This window comes from Babylonia areolata, chromosome 9 (assembly GCF_041734735.1).
Source record: "Babylonia areolata isolate BAREFJ2019XMU chromosome 9, ASM4173473v1, whole genome shotgun sequence".
NCBI lineage: Eukaryota > Metazoa > Mollusca > Gastropoda > Neogastropoda > Buccinidae > Babylonia > Babylonia areolata.
This window is the reverse complement of record NC_134884.1, coordinates 28,041,289-28,061,748: the sequence shown is the minus strand read 5'-3', so window position 1 is coordinate 28,061,748 and position 20,460 is coordinate 28,041,289. Positions and strand designations below refer to the sequence as shown.

Here is a 20,460-nt window from a genome sequence, read left to right as displayed (position 1 = left end):
GAAGGGAAGGGTGTCGGGGGGCGGGGGGGGGGGGGTATGATGGTGCTATCATGAGATAGGTATGGGAAAAGTGGCCTGAGTGTGTATGCTATTTGTATATGTACAAGAAGAAGAGGAGCAACAAGAACAGCAACAAAGCGCATATGCAAATATGTAAATGTTGCGTGTATCTGTAAGAAACACAATAAAGCTCAACACACACACACACACACACACACACACACACACACACACACACACACACACACACACACACACACACACACACACACACACACACACACACACACACACACAGAGATTTACCATGTGTTTTCTCCCCCTGTCCAAGCAAAACAAGGGCAAGAAGTTTATTTCATGAGCCCCCGTGAGGCATTGAAACAATACATACACGCATCTTTTGCACGCACTATGCAGTAAAAACAAAAGAATTTTTTTTAATAAACAAAGTAACAAGAAGCCCACTCTTACAAACAAGCGGCTACAATTTAGCTAGTCTTTTTTCCCCCTAAGCATTAGACAAACTTTCTTTTACTTAACAGTAGACAAACATTTTTTTTTTAAGTACCCATGTTTTGAGTTTTGTCTTTCTCTCTCTCTCTCTCTCTCTCTCTCTCTCTCTCTCTCTCTCTCTCTCTGTGTGTGTGTGTGTGTGTGTGTGTGTCTGTCTGTCTGTCTGTCTTTCTTTCTCGCTCGCTCTCTCTCTGTCCGTCTGTCTCTCTCTCTCTCTCTGTCTCTCTCTATGTCTCTCTCTGTCTCTTACTCTATCTGTCTGTCTGTCTGTTTCTCTCTCTCTCTCTCTCTCTCTCTCTCTCTCTCTCTCTCTCTCATTATTGTATTTATTTAACAGAAAGTAGAATTAATCGGAGTGTGGGTGAGCGGGTTCTATGGTGACAAGATAAACAACCCTGCCCCACTCCACCCATCCATCCCCTCAACCCCCCGGCCTCCCTCCCTCCCCCCCCTCCCTCCCTCCCCCCCTCTCTCTCTCTCTGTCCACAGTAACCGGCTGACCAGTCTGCCGGGCTGGGTGGGGGACTGTTTCTTCATGGTCCGTCTGGACGTCAGCTACAACTGCCTCAAACAGCTGTCGGACAAGTGAGTTGGGTGGGTTGGGGGGGTCACCAGACTTTGAGGGGACCTCCTGGGCTTGGTGGTCGAGTAGCATGAGCGATCTTTTTTTCTTTTTTTCTTTTTTTTTTTTTTTGGTTGCAGGCGTTAAGATTGCTTAGGAGTTCAGAGCGTTCCTAACTCTTTGCTGATTCCATGGACGTAGGATGAGGAATGTTGTTAGCTGAGTTTGCTTAGTCCAAAGTATAATATGTAAAAAGTGTTGACGTTGGGGGGTTGGGGGTGGGGGGGATTTCGATGTGGAGCAGACGTGATGCTTGCTGCAAAAATCGCTTATGCAACCCAAATCAGGAGTGTGCATAATTATGGGATGTTTGGGGTGGTGGATGTGTGTGTGTGTGTGTGTGTGTGTGTGTGTGTGTGTGTGCATGTGTGTGTGATATTCGTACAAGGTCGGTTGGTTAATTGGTTGGTTAATTGCGTTTTTCTTTTTTTTTATATATTCTATATGATTTAGCATGTTTTTCTTTGCCAGATCGGTCGGTTGTTTCAGACGTGTTTGCTGGATTTGTGAAATTGGTCGGTGGTTCAAGACGCTTTTGCTCAGATTAGGAAACATTGAATTTCTCTAGCCAACCAACAAATCAAAAGATGCGTTTGATGTGTGTGTGTGTGTGTGTGTGTGTGTGTGCCTGCATGCGTGCGTGTGTGTGTGTATGCGTGTGTGTGTGTGTGTGTGTGTAGTTCTCTCGTTTTCGTTCGTTCCACACGAGTTAGACATGTTGTTTGTCAAACAATGTCGTAAAAATAATCCAACCATCCTCCATTGCCTCTCCTAGCAGTATGAGACAATTACTATCCACAGTTCGTTCCCCTGCACTCCTGTCGTGTGACTGACGGAGTGACTGTCCACGTCGCTGTATTGTAATCACTACTCATTCTATCTTGAGGGGGTTTGGGGGGGGGGGGGTGTTGGGGGGGGGATGTGGACATTGCCCCAGTACGACTTAGGGTTCATCAGAAATAGAGAAATAAATGAAATATTTTTTTAAACTTTTCTTTTTTTTTAATTGACACCTAAATTTTACCATCCCTCCCCTCCTCCCACCCTGACTGCTGCCCCCTCTGCAGACTGTTCACGGAGGCGAGGAAGCTGCGCGTTCTGAAGGCCAGCCACAACCGGCTGACGGCGCTGCCCGCTGAGGTGGCCCACTGTGTGCTGGAGGAGCTGGCCCTGGACCACAACGAGATCCGCTCCCTCTCACCGCAGCTCTTCGTGCAGGCCAGCAGGTCGGGGGTGGCACGGGGTGTTTGTGTTTTGGGGTGGGGGGATGTTTTGTATGGGTGGTTGGAGTGGTGGTGGTGGGGTGGTGGGTGTTTGGGGGTGGGGGGTTGTGGTGGGTGTGTGGGTGTGTGTGTAGGGGGGGGGGGGGTGCGCGAGCGCGCATGCGTGTGTTTGTGAGAAGAGAAAGAGTGTGAAAGAAAAACGAAGTGTGCACGTGTGTGTATGTGTGTGTGTGTGTGTGTTTGAGAGAGAGAGAGTGTGTGAGAGAGTGTGTCTGTGTCTGTCTGTGTGTGTGTGTATGTGTGTGTGTGTGTGCGTGCGTTTGTGTGTGTGTGTGTGTATGCGTTTGTGTTTGTGTGTGCCTCTGTGTGCGTGTGTGTGTGTGTGTGCCTGTGTGTGTGTGTGTGTGTGTGTGTGTGTGTGTACTCGTGTTAGAGACAACTAAGTAAGCTAATAAATCGAACCATTTTGTCAGCCAACAGATGATACATTGCACAAGTCAATCACGCAAATAACAGACAGAAGACTCGTTTTAAATTTCCTTCGTCTTCGTTTTAGTTTCACGCCAGAAGGTGAACGCGACAGCCGAGTGGTTAAAGCGTTTTACTGTCAATCTGAGGGTCTTCAGTTCCAATCCCGATCACGGGGCCTGGTGGATTAAGGCCAGAGATTTTTCCGATCTCTGAGGCCAGCAGTTGTGCAGACCAACTTGTGCCTGAAGCCTCCCACCCCACCCCACCCCCACAGTGTGTACACGCAAGCAGAAAATATGGAATGCTCGCGTTAAATATCCCGTCATCTATGTAAGCTGTCTTGGTTTTGGAAACAAGAACATAGGACAGCAGAGGAGGCAACTGCTGTCCCGACTATCTGGGCTAGAATTTGAGTATAGTGGAGAGTGTTTTGCCCAAGTTACATTCCCCACTCTCTCGGTCAAGAAGGTTTCAGGACGGTTAGCGTTAGGGGTGGCTCCCAAAGGCCAACTAGCCACCCCACCCCCCCACCCCCACCCCCCCCCCCCACCCCCTTCCCCCCAAAGCTGCAGCACTAAGAGCCAGTGTAATTTTGCCTTCTACTTTGAGAGTCATAGTCCTTCACAAAAGATTAAGCTGTAAAAGATTTATCACTGCAATATAGAAACCATTGATTATACAGCTCTCACTCAGCTCTTGGCCCACCTGTAAACCTTTGTCAATCTGCGATATGAGCTGTGTTGGGCTACTGTATTATAAGTATCCATATCATATCATGTGGAGTGATGGCCTGGAGGTAACGTGTCCGCCTGGGAGGCGAGAGAATCTGAGTGTACTGTTTCGAATCCCGACAGAGTCGCCAGTATTTTCTCCCCCTCCACTAGACCTTGAGTGGTGGTCTGGACGCTAGTCATTCGGATGAGGCGATAAACCAAGGTCCCGTGTACAGCATGCACTTAGCGCACGTAAAGGAACCCACGGCAACAAAAGGGTTGTCCCTGGTAAAGTTCTGTAAAAAAAAAAAAAAAATCCGCTTCGATAGGAAAGTGTCAACAACAGAAACTGCAGGCAGGAAAAAATTAGGTAACAGTTTTCATAATTGGAAGGTAACTGTTCCACTTTGCCCAGATAATCATGTTGTATTGTATTAACTCAATGCATTTAAAACACAGCTCAGATACAGATACAAAATCGAAGAACATGCATCTTGGTGCGAAAGCGCTATGATTTGTCTCTGCACAAGATTCAGCGCTATATAAATACCATTATTATTATTATTATTATTATTATTACCTTGATGGAGTCTCCCGTCGGTCCGACGGATGAGTAGGCAGGCAGGCTTATCTGTCGGTGTGTGTCCTCATATGGGAGAAGAGGCCGATTCTGGATGTGCAGCACTTCCCACAGGTGTTGCAAGGGAAAACATCTCCAGAAGTTGTGCCTGACCAGCACAGGTGACTTTTTTTTAGTGAGTTGTGCAGTCCCTTCCCCACTCTCTCGCCTACCGACGCTCACAGTCCCACAGGTGCAGATATTATCTTATATACTAACGAACCTTTATTCTGGTACAGCGTCGGGTGTGGCTGGCCAGTCCGACGCGGGAATGACAGTCCCTGTGGCAGAGGGCACAGATGAAGTCTGACGCTGGTCTGTCTGCCTGGGCTGCAGCCTTTCTGTACCAGAATAAACACCTAGAGCGCAACTCCATAGTCTTCCGAGACTGAAGGATGCCAACTACTAACGAACCATCATGCTTTCCGTACAGACTGCGGTGCCTGAACCTGACCCGCAACAAGCTGTGCGACCTGCCGGCCCCCAACCCCAACGACTCGTTCAACCGGCTGCAGGAGCTGTACCTGTCCTTCAACAACCTGGGCAATGCTGCCGTGGCCAAGGTGTGCTGCTTCCCCAGGCTGAGGGTCCTGCACCTGGCCGCCAACAAGATCTCCGTCATTGAGGAGAGGTCTGTGGGTGGGTGGGCGTGGGTGGTTGGGTGGGTGGGTGGATGTGGGTGTGGGTGGGGGGGTGGGGTGGGGGGAAGGGATGGGTGGATGGATCGGTTGGGTGTGGATGTGGGTGGGTGGGTGGATGGATGGATGGGATGTTGGTGTGTGTGTGTGTGTTAGTGTGAGTGTGCCTGTGTGTGTTGGTGTGTGTTGGTGTGTGTGTGGTGTGTGTGTGTGTGCGCGCGCACGTGTGTGTGTGTTGGTGTGTGTGTGTGTGTGTGTGTGTGTGTGTGTCGCCAACAACACCTCCATCATCGAGGAGAGGTCAGTGTGTCTGTGTGTGTGTGTGTGTGTGTGTGTGTGTGTGTGTGTGTGTGTGTTGTCTTTGCGGGGGTGTGAGGTGTTTTCTTTTTACTTTGAACGTTTGAACGTCTGTTTGTTTGTTTTTAATACTTTGGGTGGTGTCAGACGTGTGATGTGTATGTGTGTGGATAGGTGGGGTGTGTTTTGTGTGTGTGTGTGTGTGTGTGTGTGTTTCTTTCTTTTCTTTAAATTTTCTTTCTTTCTTCTTTGCCCGAGGGGCTGGATGTAAAAGAAGCTTGATATTTTTAGCTTTTTCCACTCCTACTATAAGGGAAATGATGTTCGTTCGTTCATTCTTTGTCTGTGTCACTGTCACTCTGTGTGTGTGTGTGTGTGTGTGTGTGTGTGTGTGAGTGAGGGGGAGGAGCTCTTCAAGTTTATGTCTTTCCACATTAAGCAATGCTAGATTGTGTGTGTGTGTGTGTGTGTGTGTGTGTGTGTGTGTGTGTGTGTGTGTGTGTGTGTGTGTGTGTGTGTGTGTGCACGTGCCTCAGGGACCTGGAGAAGCTGGAGCAGCTGCTGGAGCTGAACGTGTCTGGCAACATGCTGACCTACCTGCCGGCCTGTCTGGGCAGGCACCCCTTGCTGCAGGTGCTCAGGGCCAACTGCAACCTCCTGCAGGAGCTGCCCAGCTTCAAGAACTCCTCGGCACTCAAGGTAAATGCTTGGTGTGGTGTGGCGTGGTGTGGTGCTGAAGTGTGGTGTGGTGTTGAAGTGTGGTGTGGTGTGGTGTGGTGTGGTGTGGTGTGGCGTGGTGTGGTGCTGAAGTGTGGTGTGGTGTGGCGTGGTGTGGTGTGGTGTGGCGTGGTGTGGTGTTGAAGTGTGGTGTGGTATGGTGTGGCGTGGCGCGGTGTGGTGTGGTGTTGAAGTGTGGTGTGGTGTTGAAGTGTGGTGTGGTGTGGCGTGGTGTGGTGTGGTGTGGTGTGGCGTGGTGTGGTGTTGAAGTGTGGTGTGGTGTGGTGTGGCGTGGCGCCGTGTGGTGTGGCGTGGTGTGGTGTGGTTTGGTGTGGTGCTGAAGTGTGGTGTGGCGTGGTGTGGTGTGGTGTGGTGTGGCGTTGTGTGGTGTTGAAGTGTGGTGTGGTGTGGCGTGGTGTGGCTTGGTGTGGTGTTGAAGTATGGTGTGGCGTGGTGTGGTGCTGAAGTGTGGTGTGGCGTGGCATGGTGTGGTGTGGTGTTGAAGTATGGTGTGGCGTGGTGTGGTGCTGAAGTGTGGTGTGGTGTGTTGTGGCGTGGTGTGGTGTTGAAGTATGGTGTGGTTGGTGTGGCCTGGTGTGGTGTGGTGTGGCGTGGTGTGGTGTTGAAGTATGGTGTGGTTGGTGTGGTGTTGAAGTGTGGTTTGGTGTGGTGTGGTGTTGAAGTGTGGTGTGGTTGGCGTGGTGTTGAAGTGTGGTGTGGTTGGTGTGGTGTGATGTTGAAGTATGGTGTGGTTGGCGTGGTGTTGAAGTGTGGTGTGGTGTGGTGTGGTGTGGCGTGGTGTGGTGTTGAAATATAGTGTGCTTGGTGTGGTGTGGTGTTGAAGTGTGGTGTGGCGTGGTGTGGTGTTGAAGTGTGGTGTGGTGTTGAAGTGTGGTGTGGTGTGGTGTTGAAGTGTGGTGTGGTGTGGTGTGGCATGGTGTGGTGTGGTGTGGTGTTGAAGTGTGTTGTGGTGTGGCGTGGTGTGGTGTGGTGTTGAAGTGTGGTGTGGTGTTGAAGTGTGGTGTGGTGTGGTGTTGAAGTGTGGTGTGGTGTGGTGTGGCATGGTGTGGTGTGGTGTGGTGTTGAAGTGTGTTGTGGTGTGGCGTAGCGTGGTGTGGTGTTAAAGTGTGGTGTGGTGTGGTGTTGAAATGTGGTGTGGTGTGGTGTTGAAGTGTGGTGTGGTGTAGTGTGGTGTGGTGTTGAAGTGTGGTGTGGTGTGGTGTGATGCGGTGTTGAAGTGTGGTGTGGTGTGGTGTGGCGTGGTGTGGTGTTGAAGTATGGTGTGGTGTGGCGTGGTGTGGTGTTGAAGTGTGGTGAGGTGTGGTGTGGTGTGGTGTTGAGGTGTGGTGTGGCGTGGCGTGGCGTGGTGTGGTGTGATGTGGTGTTGAAGCGTGGTGTGGTGCTGTGGTGTGGTGTGGAATTGGTGTGCTGTGCTGTGGCGTTGTACTGTATTGCATGTTGGTTGTGTCATATTTGTGTTGTATTTGAATTGCATTGCAGTATGCTGCACTGCGTTGTACTGTACTGTGTTGTACTGTACTGTACTGTACTGTACTGTACTGTACTGTACTATATCGCATTACATCTTGTTGTGCTGCATTCTGTTGCATTGTGTTGTACTGTGTTACATGACATTGTGTCGCAATGTTTTGTGTTATATTGTGTTGTACTGTGTTACATGACATTGTGTCGCAATGTTTTGTGTTATATTGTGTTGCATTGTGTTGTACTGTGTTGCATGAGATTGTGTCGCAATGTTTTGTGTTATATTGTGTTGTACTGTGTTACATGACATTGTGTCGCAATGTTTTGTGTTATATTGTGTTGCATTGTGTTGTACTGTGTTGCATGAGATTGTGTCGCAATGTTTTGTGTTATATTGTGTTGTACTGTGTTGCATGACATTGTGTTGCAATGTTTTGTGTTACATTGTGTTGTACTGTGTTGCATGACATTGTGTTGCAATGTTTTGTGTTATAATGTGTTGCATTGTGTTGCATGACATTGTGTTGCAATGTTTTGTGTTATGTGTTGCATTGTGTTGTACTGTGTTGCATGACATTGTGTTGCAATGTTTTGTGTTATATAGTGTTGCATTGTGTTGTACTGTGTTGCATGACATTGTGTTGCAATGTTTTGTGTTATATTGTGTTGCATTGTGTTGTACTGTGTTGCATGACATTGTGTTGCAATGTTTTGTGTTATATTGTGTTGCATTGTGTTGTACTGTGTTGCATGACATTGTGTTGCAATGTTTTGTGTTATATGGTGTTGCATCAGTTGTGTTGTACTGTGTTGCATGACATTGTGTTGCAATTTTTTGTGTTATATTGTGTTGCATTGTGTTTTACTGTGTTGCTTGACATTGTGTTGCAATGTTTTGTATTATATTGTGTTGCATTGTGTTGTACTGTGTTGCATTCTGTCGCACTTCATCGTGTTTTACTGATCAATTTTGCATCAGAATGTGTTAGTTTTGTATTGCATTGTATATTTTACTGTATTGTGTTGTATTGTACTGAATTCCATTGTATTGCGTAGAACTGTATTGTGCTGTACTGTACTGTACTGCACTATATTGTACTGTATTATATTGCAGTATACTGTATAGTGTTGTACTGCATTGCATTATAATGTGCTATACAGTACTTCATTCCATTGTATTGTGCTGTATTGAGTTGTACAGTACTGTATTGCATCTTATTACGTTATACTGTACTATGTTGTACTCTGCTGTACTGCATTATAATGTGTTGTACTATTGTATTGCATGATACTGCACATACTGTATTGCAGTACATTGTGTTGAACTGCAATGTACTGCTGTGCATTGTTATTGTATATACTGAATTTCATTGTGTTGTGTCATACTGTATTGCATTGTATCGTTTTGTACAGCCCTGTGTTGCATTATATTGTACTGCAATATAGTGTGTCATACTGTAGTGTGTTGAATTATATATAGTTGTACAGTCACTGTTAAAATGCCCAGCTTAAGTAACTCCTCGGCCATCAAGATCTCTGCTTGATCCAGTCTGGTCTTGTAATTACATTGTATTATGCAATGTACTACTGCATTACATTGTGTTGAACCGTTCTGTGTTGTACTGCATTGTGCTGAACTACCTTGCATTGCCCTATATCTACTGTATCGTGTTGCACTGCACTGCATAATACTGTTATGCTATTGGTATGATATACTGCGTTACAGCATTACATTGTATTCCGTGTTATCTGCAGGTGCTGAACTACCTTGCATTGCCCTATGGCTACTATATCGTCTTGCACTGCATTGCATAATACTGTTTTGCTATTAGTATAATATATTGCGTTACTGCATTACATTGCATTGTATTCCGTGCTATCTCCAGGTGCTGTACTACCTTTAAATGCCCTATAGCTAATATATCGTGTTGCACTGCATTGCATAGTACTGTTTTGCTATTAGTATAATATATTGCGTTACTGCATTACGTTGCATTGCATTCCGTGCTATCTCCAGGTGCTGGAGGTGAGCTCCAACCACCTGCGCAACGTGAGCATGAGCAACCTGATGACTTCCCAGGTCAACCTGCTGGACATCTCCGGGAACCCCAACCTGGCCGTGTCCTCCCACGACTTGGAGGGGGTCAAGTACGTCTTTTGTCATTTCTGTCTGTGTTCTTGTGTCTGTATCCATCAGGGCTGTGTCGGTGTGTCTTCAGGTCTGTGTCCATGTCTGTATGTGTTTATGTTGGTCTGTGTCCGTGTGTCTTCAGGGCTGTGTCCGTGTCGGTCTGTGTCCATGTGTCTTCAGGGCTGTGTCCGTGTGTCTTCAGGGCTGTGTCCGTGTCGGTCTGTGTCCGTGTGTCTTCAGGGCTGTGTCCGTGTCGGTCTGTGTCCATGTGTCTTCAGGGCTGTGTCCGTGTCGGTCTGTGTCCATGTGTCTTCAGGGCTGTGTTCATATGTCTGTGTGTGTTCATGTCTGTCTGCATCCACGTCTATCCGTCTGTGTCCATGCCTGCCTGTCCATGCCTGTAATCATGTCTCTGCTTGTCAGTGTATCCATGTCTGTCTGTCTGGCTTTATGACCATGTCTGTCCGTCTGTATCCACGCTGCCTGTGTCTCTGTGTAGAAGAAAGAGACTGCTTACAGATGGGTTTTGAAAAGATGAGTTTATAACTGTTAGCATGAGCTGTTCCGATTTATTGCATGTTCATAACTGATTGTGTGTGTGTGTGTGTGTGTGTGTGTGTGTGTACAGGAAATCCAAACGGCTGTGTATGGTGGACATGCGAGGCCAGAACTGGTCCCTGCAAGACTTGCGCACGATAGAAGATCCTCTGGTCACACGGCCCTGGCTGAGCGGATTGTCGCAGACGTCGGGCATCCGAAACAAGTCAGTGGTGATGTGGTGTTTTTCTTCACTGGTCCCCCGTGTGCACTGGTCTTGTCCCTTCATGTGTAGCCATGTTCGTTTTTACACTGTGTAGCGATACTCGTTATAAAACTGTATAGCGATGCTCGTTGCGATGCTCGTTATAATACTGTGTACGATGCTTGTAGCGATGTTCGTTATAATACTGTATAGCGATGCCCTTTGCGATGTTCGTCATAATACTGTATAGCGATGCTCTTTGCGATGTTCGTTATAATACTGTGTAGTGATGCTCTTTGCGATGTTCGTTATAATACTGTGTAGCGATGCTCTTTGCGATGTTCGTTTAATACTGTATAGCGATGCCCTTTGCGATGTTCATCATAATACTGTGCAGCGATGCTTTTAGCGATGTTCGTTATAATATTGTGTCGCGATGGTCGTAGTGATGTTCCTTATAATATTGTGTCGCGAATTATTCCTAGTCGTCTGTGTTTGGTTAGAACAGTGACGCTGTTTAGAGGAGAAAGAGGGGGTGATTGTAGACAGGCTGGTTAAAGTATAAATTCTGAATTTAAATTTTATTATGTAAAAGAAATAGATAAAAAGGTTGAGGCTATTAATTCCATAGATAAAACTGACAATATACCACACGTTACTTTTTTTTTTTCTTTTTGCTGCCTTTTCATGAGCACCGTTTCAGTGGCATTACTCCCACGCCGCTCATTTAGATTCCCCTATACACGACCACACCCGGGTTCGTCCGTCACAGTTCCAGCGTCGGCAGTCCACAGGGAACCATCGATGTTAGGTCGCCAGAAGGCCAAACACCAGAGGAGACCCTGCACTGCTGCTGAGTCACTTCGGTAGTGTTCAATGGTGCTTGTTCTGATTTAAAGTACTTAGGACACCACCTCCTAAGCCCACAACTAACAAAAATAATGGCTTAGTCGCCGAGCCAGACTGAGTGAGCGTCCCTCCCAGAGTGGAGACCGCCACCACGTCCCTCAAACAACAGCCCCCCATGAATCTGCCTACACTGAAGACATTAACAGGACTCACCCCAAGCACGGAAGTGGAGGGGTATCAAAACTGAGGTCACCATGAGAGCAGGGCATGAAAAGCCATACGTTACTTTTGTTTGTTTAACTATAATACCGATACAATCGCAAAAAAAGGAGTAAATTTTATCATTAAAAAAAACAAATACAAAGCAAAGGTATTGATTTGATATATACTATTTTCTTTTATTTGTTTATATTGATGCAACGGAACTGTTGGTAGGTCACGAGTTATTTTTATTTGTTTATACTGATGCAACGTAACTTTGTGTCGGTCTGCTCTGTGCGTGTGTATGTGTGTGTGTGTGTGTGTGGTGTGCTCTACTCTGTCCATCAGACTGTCGGTGATGGTGGTGAACAAGCCGGCCCTCAGTGACCAGGGGGACGCCCTGTTCGCGGTGGTGGACGGCGGCAGGAACGACGAGGCGGCCAAGGCCCTAGCAGACAGCCTGGTGACCACCCTGCAGGCCGAACAGGACCACCCCCACACCCAGGCCGACTACATGAAGTACACCATGCTCACCGCTCACAGGTCAGGATCATGATGATTTAATAATAATAATTATCATTTATATAGTGCTGAATCTTGTGCAGAGGCAAATCAAAGCGCTTTCGCCCCAGTCATTCACACGCATGCATACCTTTAACCCTTTCACCGCCAGTCAGTTTAGAGTGCAACACTCCCTGCCGCCAGAAGCACAGGAAAGATGGAGTCTAGGAATAGTTTGGATTCCCCTGTGATGTGAATGAAATGATGGCCTATCCAATGTCTGAAAATGAAAAGCGGTAAGTTTGCAGATAACCAACCCCTGATCTGGTCGCATTTCAGTGACATCGGAGCTCTGCCTGGTTGGTGCTGAAATACGACATTGGCGGTGAAAGGATTAAAACTGGAAACAAGGAAAGGGAGGCTATTTTGGGAAGAGGTGGGTTTTAAGACCAGACTTGAAAGAGCTGAGTACGGACACCTGACGAAGAGAAAGAGGAGGTTCATTCCAATTGCAAGGTCCAGAGACAGAGAAAAAACGGCGACCAACAGTCGAGTGTTTGAATCTACATTTGTAACATAGAGTGCTGATCTTGTACTTTATTCTGTGTGAAGACAAGGAGCCAGTGGAGATGTTGCAAAAGAGGAGTGATGTGCTCAGATCTTTTCTTTCTAAGAACGAGTCGGGCATCGAGTTTTGTATGCGCTGAAGGGACTGAATGGATGAAGCAGGCAAACCAGACAATAGAGAGTTACAGTAGTCAAGGCGAGAGAGGATGAGAGAAATGACAAGTCTAGATGTTGCGTCATTGGACAGGTATTTTCGGACGGAACTGATGCGCCGCAATTGACAGTAACAGGATTGACATGTCTGACTGATAAATTTTTGCACTGACTGTGTTGTCAAAGACAACGCCGAGGTTCCTGACTGAACTGGAAAGAGGGATGGATGTACTACCAAGTTTGATTGTGTCAGTTGTTTTTGTTAAGTTCCTATGATCATTGCTTCCGTTTTGTCCGCGTTCAGTTGTAGCTTATTTAGAGTCATCCAGTTTTGTAAAACTATTTAGAATAGAATGTTACCAGGTGCATTGGGGGGGGGGGGGGGGGGGGTCACAGTATATAAAAAAAGTAACAAACATAAATCATAATGTTAACCCGAGAGATCGGAAAAATACCCACCCTTAGCCCATCAGGTGCGCCGGGGATCGAACTCAGGAAACTAGGTCAAGAGGAGCGTGTTATGTATATCAGATGGTTTCAATAAATTTTATTCGATCGAGATACTATGCAGCAATAAACACTGAAATACAGAGCACAGCAAGCAAAAGCTAAATAGTGTACTCTTGTACACGTATATACACAGAATTGGCTGCAACAAATAAACGTATTGATATTTGATACTGTTCCATTCAACCTCACAGTAGAGCCAGCCACATTAGGACTATTCAACTAAATAACAAATCCAGCCGCATTAAAAACAAAGCTCACACACAAAAGACCACATTTCATGACATACTCTTTTAATCATTACGCTCATTAAGGTAAATACAAGACTAGACTGTGTTGAGAAAGTCAGCCCTTGCACGAAATTTACCATCCTCCAGATTGAAGAGAGAAAAAAAAAAAAACCTCGTAAAGAAAAACGACCACATATACATCAAAGTTATATGTTTTGTCTTTAAACTCATGAAAAACTATAAGTATGCTGATGTATCTGCGTTTCACAAGTGTTCCTTACTTCACGAGTTTCCAATAAATCATTCGGATGAGACGGTGTACCCGAGGTCCCGTGTGTGCAGCATGAATTTAGCGCTCGTTAAAGAACAGCACTACTGTCCCAGGCAAAATGATGCAGAAAAATCCACTCAAATATATATATGTGTGCGCCAAAATGCAGCCGTCAGTCGGCTCAATCCAGGTTGGCAGCCCGTTATTCACAAATGCCTTGTTTTGTATTTCTTTTTATCACAACAGATTTCTCTGTGTGAAATTCGGGTTGCTCTCCCCAGGGAAAGCGCGTCGCTATACTACAGCGCCACCCATTTTTTTGAATTTTTTTCCTGCGTGCAGTCTTATTTGTTTTTCCTATCGAAGTGGATTTTTCTACATAATTTTGCCAGGAACAACCCTTTTGTTGCCGTGGGTTCTTTTACGTGCGCTAAGTGCATGCTGCACACGGGACCTCGGTTTATCGTCTCATCCGAATGACTAGCGTCCAGACCACCACTCAATGTCTAGTGGAGGGGGAGAAAATATCAGCGGCTGAGCCGTGATTCGAACCAGCGCGCTCAGATTCTCTCGCTTCCTAGGCATGTACAGCAATTAGCGTTTGGTGTCTGATCGAAGCTGACACTATATAAATATCAAGAAGATGAAAGACGCTATGTAAGTACCAATATTGATGATCGCATAGTGAGTGACAAACCTTTGGATGCACACATAATTTCCAATTGGATTCTTAAAGATGTTCTGCACTGTACTGCATTGCGAAGAATGTTATTCAATTGCATTGCATTGCATTGCATTGCATTGCATTACGTTACCAGACAGCTGAAGGCCCTGGGACAGAAGCTGGGGGCAGCGGCGGCAGTGGTCCACATCTCCCGCAACCAGCACCACTCCCACCCGGACCCCCCGCCGCCACCCCACCCCACCCGCAGCGGCGGCAGCAGGGGGGACAAACGGGGGAGCCGGGACTCCCTGGGCAAGGGGGAGTGGAGCGTGCGGGTGGCCAACGTGGGGGACACGGAGGTGGTGCTCTGCCACCACGGGCGCGTGGTGCCCCTCACGCGCCGCTTTGACGTCATGGCTGACGCCGAGGAGTGCTCCCGCGTCATCAAGTCTGGCGGCATCATCACGGAGGTGAGGCTTCCTGTCACACCGTGTTCTGACATGGATGTGGGCTTTAACGTGGTGTCAGCCCCCGGATATGGCCTTAGTGGTCGGCTGGGCTATAAACATGATTTCATTTACGGGACCGTGTGCGTGTCGTCCCTGTTTGCCTATTCCCCCGTTTTGCCTATTGCCGATTTCAGTAATATTAATTTCTAGTTATACTGAAAATTGATGATCCCAGCTTCGCAACCCTCTAGTGGCCTCTTGAGAGCTATCCGTGGTACAGGACAAGAGTACGGGAATGGGGGGAATCTAACCTGCTCCCCAGCGACTGATTTTGCGCGCGTTTGTGTGTGTGTGTGTGTGTGTTAGTTAGAGCTTGTACACCTGGGGTAAGCTCTGAAGGCCTGAGCAGTGTGTTGGATGTTTTGCGTCGGTCGGCCTGCTCGTTTTTGTTGTAAAACAGTTACGATGTAGCATATATGAAATAGTACATATGAAGCAGATATGATGTAGCATGTATGAATGGGATGTGATTTCAGTTGGGGGGGTTTGTTGTTGGTTCTTGGGTTTTGGGGGGTTTTTGTCCTTTTTAAAGAGATGTAGAATATGTGGAGTAGCATATATGAAGGAGATATGATGTAGCGTATATGAATCAGTAAGCACGCTCTGACACCTTGAAACTGAAACGTGCTTGTACACCCTCACCACCAGCCCCGGACAATGTCCCCACAGGGTCTTCATGCAGTGACTTCTGCCTTGTGTTGCAGGACGGCCGGGTCAACGGCGTCACCTTCAACACCAGACTGCTGGGCTGCAGCTATCTCTTCCCCCACCTCATCCCGCAGCCCCACACCGCCTCCCGGCCCCTGGCCCACTCGGACCGCTTCCTCATCATCGCCAACCAAGGCCTCTGGAAGGTGGTCAGCCACGAGGAGGCCGTGCGCGAGATCCGGGATCTGACGGACCCCGTGGTGGCCGCCAAGCGCCTCCAGGACCTGGCCCAGGGGCTGGGGTCGCGGGAGAACATCGCCGTGGTGGTCGTGCGCCTCATGCTGTCCGAGGAGGAGCGCCTCCGTGTGCAGGAGTCCATCGCCTCGCAGCGCGAGGGCCAGCGCGAGCTGCTCCGTGTGCTCAGCCGCCGCTCCGACCTGCTCGAGCTCCGCGACGGCGTGCCCTCCACCCCGGAGCTAAGTAACGTCGTCATCGACCGCTCGGGGCGCGCCAAGAAGTCGTCGTCGTCGTCGTCCTCCTCCTCCTCCTCTTCCAGGAGCGTGTCCAGCAGCTCCAACCCCCTCCTCAAGTCTACGTCCTCAGACGTTTCCGGGGAGCGGGAGAAGACAAAGAAGAACTCGAGGGACCGGGACCGGGACGGCCGCAGCAAAGAGATCGAGAACAAAAGCGGTTCTTCCAAACTGTACCGCAAAAAAGAGGATGGAGGAGGGGGAGGCGGCCCCACTCCACACACCTGGGAGTCGGTGCTGAGCAAGCGGCTGGCGGAGGAGGTGAAGAGCAAGGAGCTGCGCCACGCCTTCCTGGCCGGCGACGACGACAACGAGGACGAGGAGGCCCGCAACAACGTCATCGACTTCAGCAGCGAGGTGCCCAACTGGCGGGCCGAGACCAAGTGGCGCACTGGGGGCGATGGGCTGGACAGCTGGACGGCCGCCATGCAGGAGAGGCTGGCCCACGAGGTGAAGCAGCGGGAGATCCACCGGGAACTGGCCGGCAAGGATGGCGAGGAGGGGGAGGAAGGAGGAGGGGAGGACAGTAACTGGTCCACACTGGTCAGGGACAAAGACACCGGCAGGGGGAGGTCACTAGGCCGGATCTCACCCCCTCCAGCCCCCAGGAGCCGGGCCCGTCACCACTCGCACCCAGACGCCCCTGACGTGGTGCGTTCCCACAACCTGGGAGGCCACGCCCCGGCCAAACACACTCTCTCCGCCCCTCCCCCTCCTCCGCCCCCTCGACCTTCCTCCTCCACAAAGCCCAAACCCTGCCGCCCCAGGCCTCAGCGACCCCCTCCCCCGCCCCCTCCTCCCTCGTCCCCTCCTCCCCAGACTCTACCCGCTCCGGCCCCTCCTGCCATGCCCGTGCTCCGCAACGTGCCCTCGGTGGCTCCAAGGGACTCGCTGGTGTCGCTGGACGACTTCAAAAAGGAGATCGTCCGCAGCTCACACATCGACCGCGACGCCATCCTCTTCCACCAGATGCAGATGGCGCGCGTGCAGAGCGGCAGCAACGCCAGCCTGACGTCCATCCAGTCCGACCCCATCGGGGCCTCCATGCGCGACGTCTTCTCGCCACACCTCCCGGCCTCCTCCCGCAGCATCGAGGTGCTCGTGCACTCCGAACACAACCTGCAGGAGGAGGAAGACGGCGTTGTCCACTCGCTGGAGGACATCCACTACGACGTCGACGGCAACCCCGATCACATCCACACAGCCGCCGACGACCTCGAATACGACTTGTACGAGGTGAGCGACGAGGCTGACCACTACCACCACCCCCGCCAGTCACCAGATAGTCCCGTGCTGGAGGTGGGGGACATGGAGGTGACGGTGGAAGACCTCTACAGCCACATCCGTCACAGACGTAACCAACTGGCGGACACCACGGGCAGCCAGACCAACGTGTGGAGCGGAGGGGAGTCCACGGACCAGGACCACGACCTCCTCGACTCGGATTCCGACACACTGGTGGACGACACGGAAGACTCGTGGCTGCTGAGCGCCGAGGACGTCCCCCTCTTGCCGCCGGAGAAAGCCTACAACGATGATGATCTCCATCGCAAGGAGCTTCAGCCGCCGCTGCCGCCGCCGCCGTTCTGCGGGCCCCGGGACCAGCAGAATCAAGTGGAGGAGCTGTACGCCACAGTGAAGAAGACCCCTAAACCCAGCGATCCCAGTCTTGCCAGCAACGACCACAGCAACGATCACCTCTTGTATCGTTCAGACTCTAGCGGTCAGGTGGTGGCTCCAGACAGGACGGCACTGCCACCTGTGGTGTCCGCTACCTCGCCTCCCTCCTCTCTTCCTCCTCCTCCTCCGCCACTTCCCTCATCATCTTCCTCTTTGATCGCCCCCTTGGCCACTAGCAGGCTTGCCAATCAGAAAAGCATCATCATTACCTACCTGTAGGGGTGGGAGTTGCATCATTATTTCTGTAGGGGTAGCACATCATAACCTGGCTGTGGGAGATGGGGGTAGCATCACCATTGCCTACCTGAAGCGGTCAGATATCAACATGGGTAGCATAATTGTATTGTATTTCTCTTTTTGTCACAACAGATTTCTCTGTGTGAAATTGGGGCTGCTCTCCCTTGGGAGAGTGCGTCGCTACACTACAGCGCCAGCCTTTTTTTTTTTTTTTTTTTCTCCCTGCATGCAGTTGTATTTGTTTTCCCTATCGAAGTTGATTTTTCTGCAGAATTTTGCCAGGAACAACCCTGTTGTTGGCGGGGGTTCTTTTACGTGCGCTAAGTGCATGCTGCCACACGGGACCTCGGTTTATCGTCTCATCCGAATGACTAGCGTCCAGACCACCACTCAAGGTCTAGTGGAGGGGGAGAAATTATCGGCGCTGAGCCGCGATTCGAATCAGCGCGCTCAGATTTTCTCGCTTCCTATGCGGACGCGTTACCTCTTGGCCATCACTCCACTTCATTACCTACCTGAAGGGGTTTGGGGGTAGCATCACCCATACCTAACTGAAGGAGGAAGAGGTGGCATCGTCATCACCCACCTGAAGGTGGTGGGAGAAGCAGCATAACTAACTGAAGAGGGTCGATGTGGTATCATTATCTACCTGTGGGAGATGGGGGGTATCATTGTTTACCTGTAGATGTGGGGAAGAATCACCATTACCTACCTGTAAAAAAAAATGAGAGTACCATCATCAACTACATGTGGGTAGCATTATTACCTACATGTAGGGGGTCGTACGGAGGAAGAAGAGGTCTAATGTTTTCACAGTGATAAGCCACAACATACACAAAATGCACATATAAAATGAGTACGAGGGTATGTTGCAAAACTATATTTCACCTGCCTGCATGATTGTGTGTGTGGGTGCGCGCGCGCGGGCGCACACACAATGTGTAACGTCCTATCTTGATTGCGTGTGCTCACATTTTTTATTAGTAAGCGCATGCTCATGTGTTTTTCAACACTCCAACGCCTGAAAAAACATTATTGAAGTTATCTCCCTGCGTCAACTCTTCGGTCTTTTCTGAACAGGAAAAGTACAGTTTACATAACTATCACCATAAACGAGTCTGCCAACGCTTTCTGGCATACAGAATGATGTACATAACTGCAAGACATCTTGCTTACCCATGTGTTCAACTGCTGATGATCGGTCTGTCTCTGTATACATTCCCCCCCCCCCCCTCCCCCGAGTGAAAAGCAAGCCTGTTCGTATTCGTATCTTAACGTCCGACTAAAGAAGAGTAAGCAATGTATGAAAGATTAGGAGACTTGGAGTGGCTGAATCATGTGGTGAGTGAGTAATGATATATGGGCATTCTGGTGTGTATTATATTAGCGCGCGTGTGATTAACTAGTTATCGTGTCTTTTCCTTCAACAACTTCTGATGCCAAAACCTGCCATTGTTAACAGTACTGTGTTATGAGAAGCAGGCCAATGTCACATTAAATTTCTCTGCGTTCTTTCTCGGAGGGTCTACAGTTAGCTATCAGAACGCCCGTTTCCGCCCAACGGCAGATTCTGCCGGCCATTAGACTGCTTGGTTCCACCCGTCCAGTAGTCGCTGTATGTTTCTATAGCCGGTCCATCGTATAAGAAAACAGTGGGGGGAAAAAAACACACGGGTCAAATTCGGATCTTTTCTTTTTCTCCTTGCTGCTAACTTTTTTTTTTTTCTTTCAAGTGTTTGCCGAGTTCTGTTGACCCAGAAAATAAATCGACATAATTATCTGATGTTGACAGTGAAGGGTACCCAGAGCCGTGTCCAGACTGAAATGACGCAAAAAAAAAAAAAAAAACTATCACATGTTAAATGCATTTGACAGTGACAATCATTCTTCGTGGCCTACGGCTCCCACTTTTACGTGTATGACCGTTTTTACCCCACCCTGTAGGCAGTCATACTCCGTTTTTGGGTGATGATTCTTATACCAGACGAACATGTGGACGAACGTGACAGGGCTTAGTTACTTTGAAGAGGGGAGGGACAGTTGTGACAGTGACTCGAACTTACGCGACGCGGGTGTGGCAGACGCTTATGGATGCACTTGCAAGGGGTATTTTGGTGTGTATATAATGTGCGCGAATGTGTTTACCAGAAAAAACCACGCCTTGTCCTTGTACAAGTTCTGTTGCAAAATCTGCCAATGTTTATAGTTATTAATCTTTTTGTTATGAAAAGGCCTATATCACACTGAAAGTTCTTGTACATAGTCGCGTCTCCCAGAGTCTGTATTACGATTTTGCCGCAAAGTCTGTTCCTCACGTTTCAAATGTTGTGTCTTAGAAAGAAGAAAAAAACAACTTTTGCCCCAAGACTTGCCAGGCTGATCTGTACGGAATGTCGCTGGACAGCTGTGGTGAATTAGTGCCTTTATTAGCAATAGGAACACTGAACATCAACTGCACATTATTCACACACACAAAGTATATCAGAATATGGACTACATAACAAAGGTACATTATCATTACAACTATTATTCACACATATGTATATCAGAATACCACCGGTACATTGTTAGTAGTAGTATTGTAGCTGCTGCTTGTAGCCCGGCGGATACACAGGACCATACCAGGGTTGAAAACACCATTTTCGGTCCTGCAGAACTCGCACATCAGTCGCCAGTACACATTAAACCAAACTAATGAACAGAACGGGATGAACATGCAATTAAAACCAGTATGAATGTCAA

At 48.8% G+C, this 20,460-nt stretch overlaps 1 protein-coding gene across 4 annotated transcripts in view; it reads left to right on the top strand.

Moving 5' to 3' along the window:
- The window catches only part of LOC143286192 (PH domain leucine-rich repeat-containing protein phosphatase 2-like), a 121,716-nt gene extending 101,784 nt beyond the window's left edge, over positions 1–19,932 (top strand). For all 4 annotated transcript variants that reach the window (XM_076593826.1, XM_076593827.1, XM_076593824.1 and 1 more), the window contains 9 exons: positions 1,003–1,098; positions 2,203–2,361; positions 4,595–4,792; positions 5,633–5,795; positions 9,316–9,446; positions 10,058–10,192; positions 11,570–11,764; positions 14,269–14,584; positions 15,328–19,932. In XM_076593826.1, the coding sequence (XP_076449941.1) occupies positions 1,003–1,098; positions 2,203–2,361; positions 4,595–4,792; positions 5,633–5,795; positions 9,316–9,446; positions 10,058–10,192; positions 11,570–11,764; positions 14,269–14,584; positions 15,328–17,700 (3,766 nt within the window). In that variant the 3' untranslated portion in view covers positions 17,701–19,932. The remainder of the gene's footprint in view (positions 1–1,002; positions 1,099–2,202; positions 2,362–4,594; positions 4,793–5,632; positions 5,796–9,315; positions 9,447–10,057; positions 10,193–11,569; positions 11,765–14,268; positions 14,585–15,327) is intronic.
- Positions 19,933–20,460: the final 528 nt, after the last annotated feature.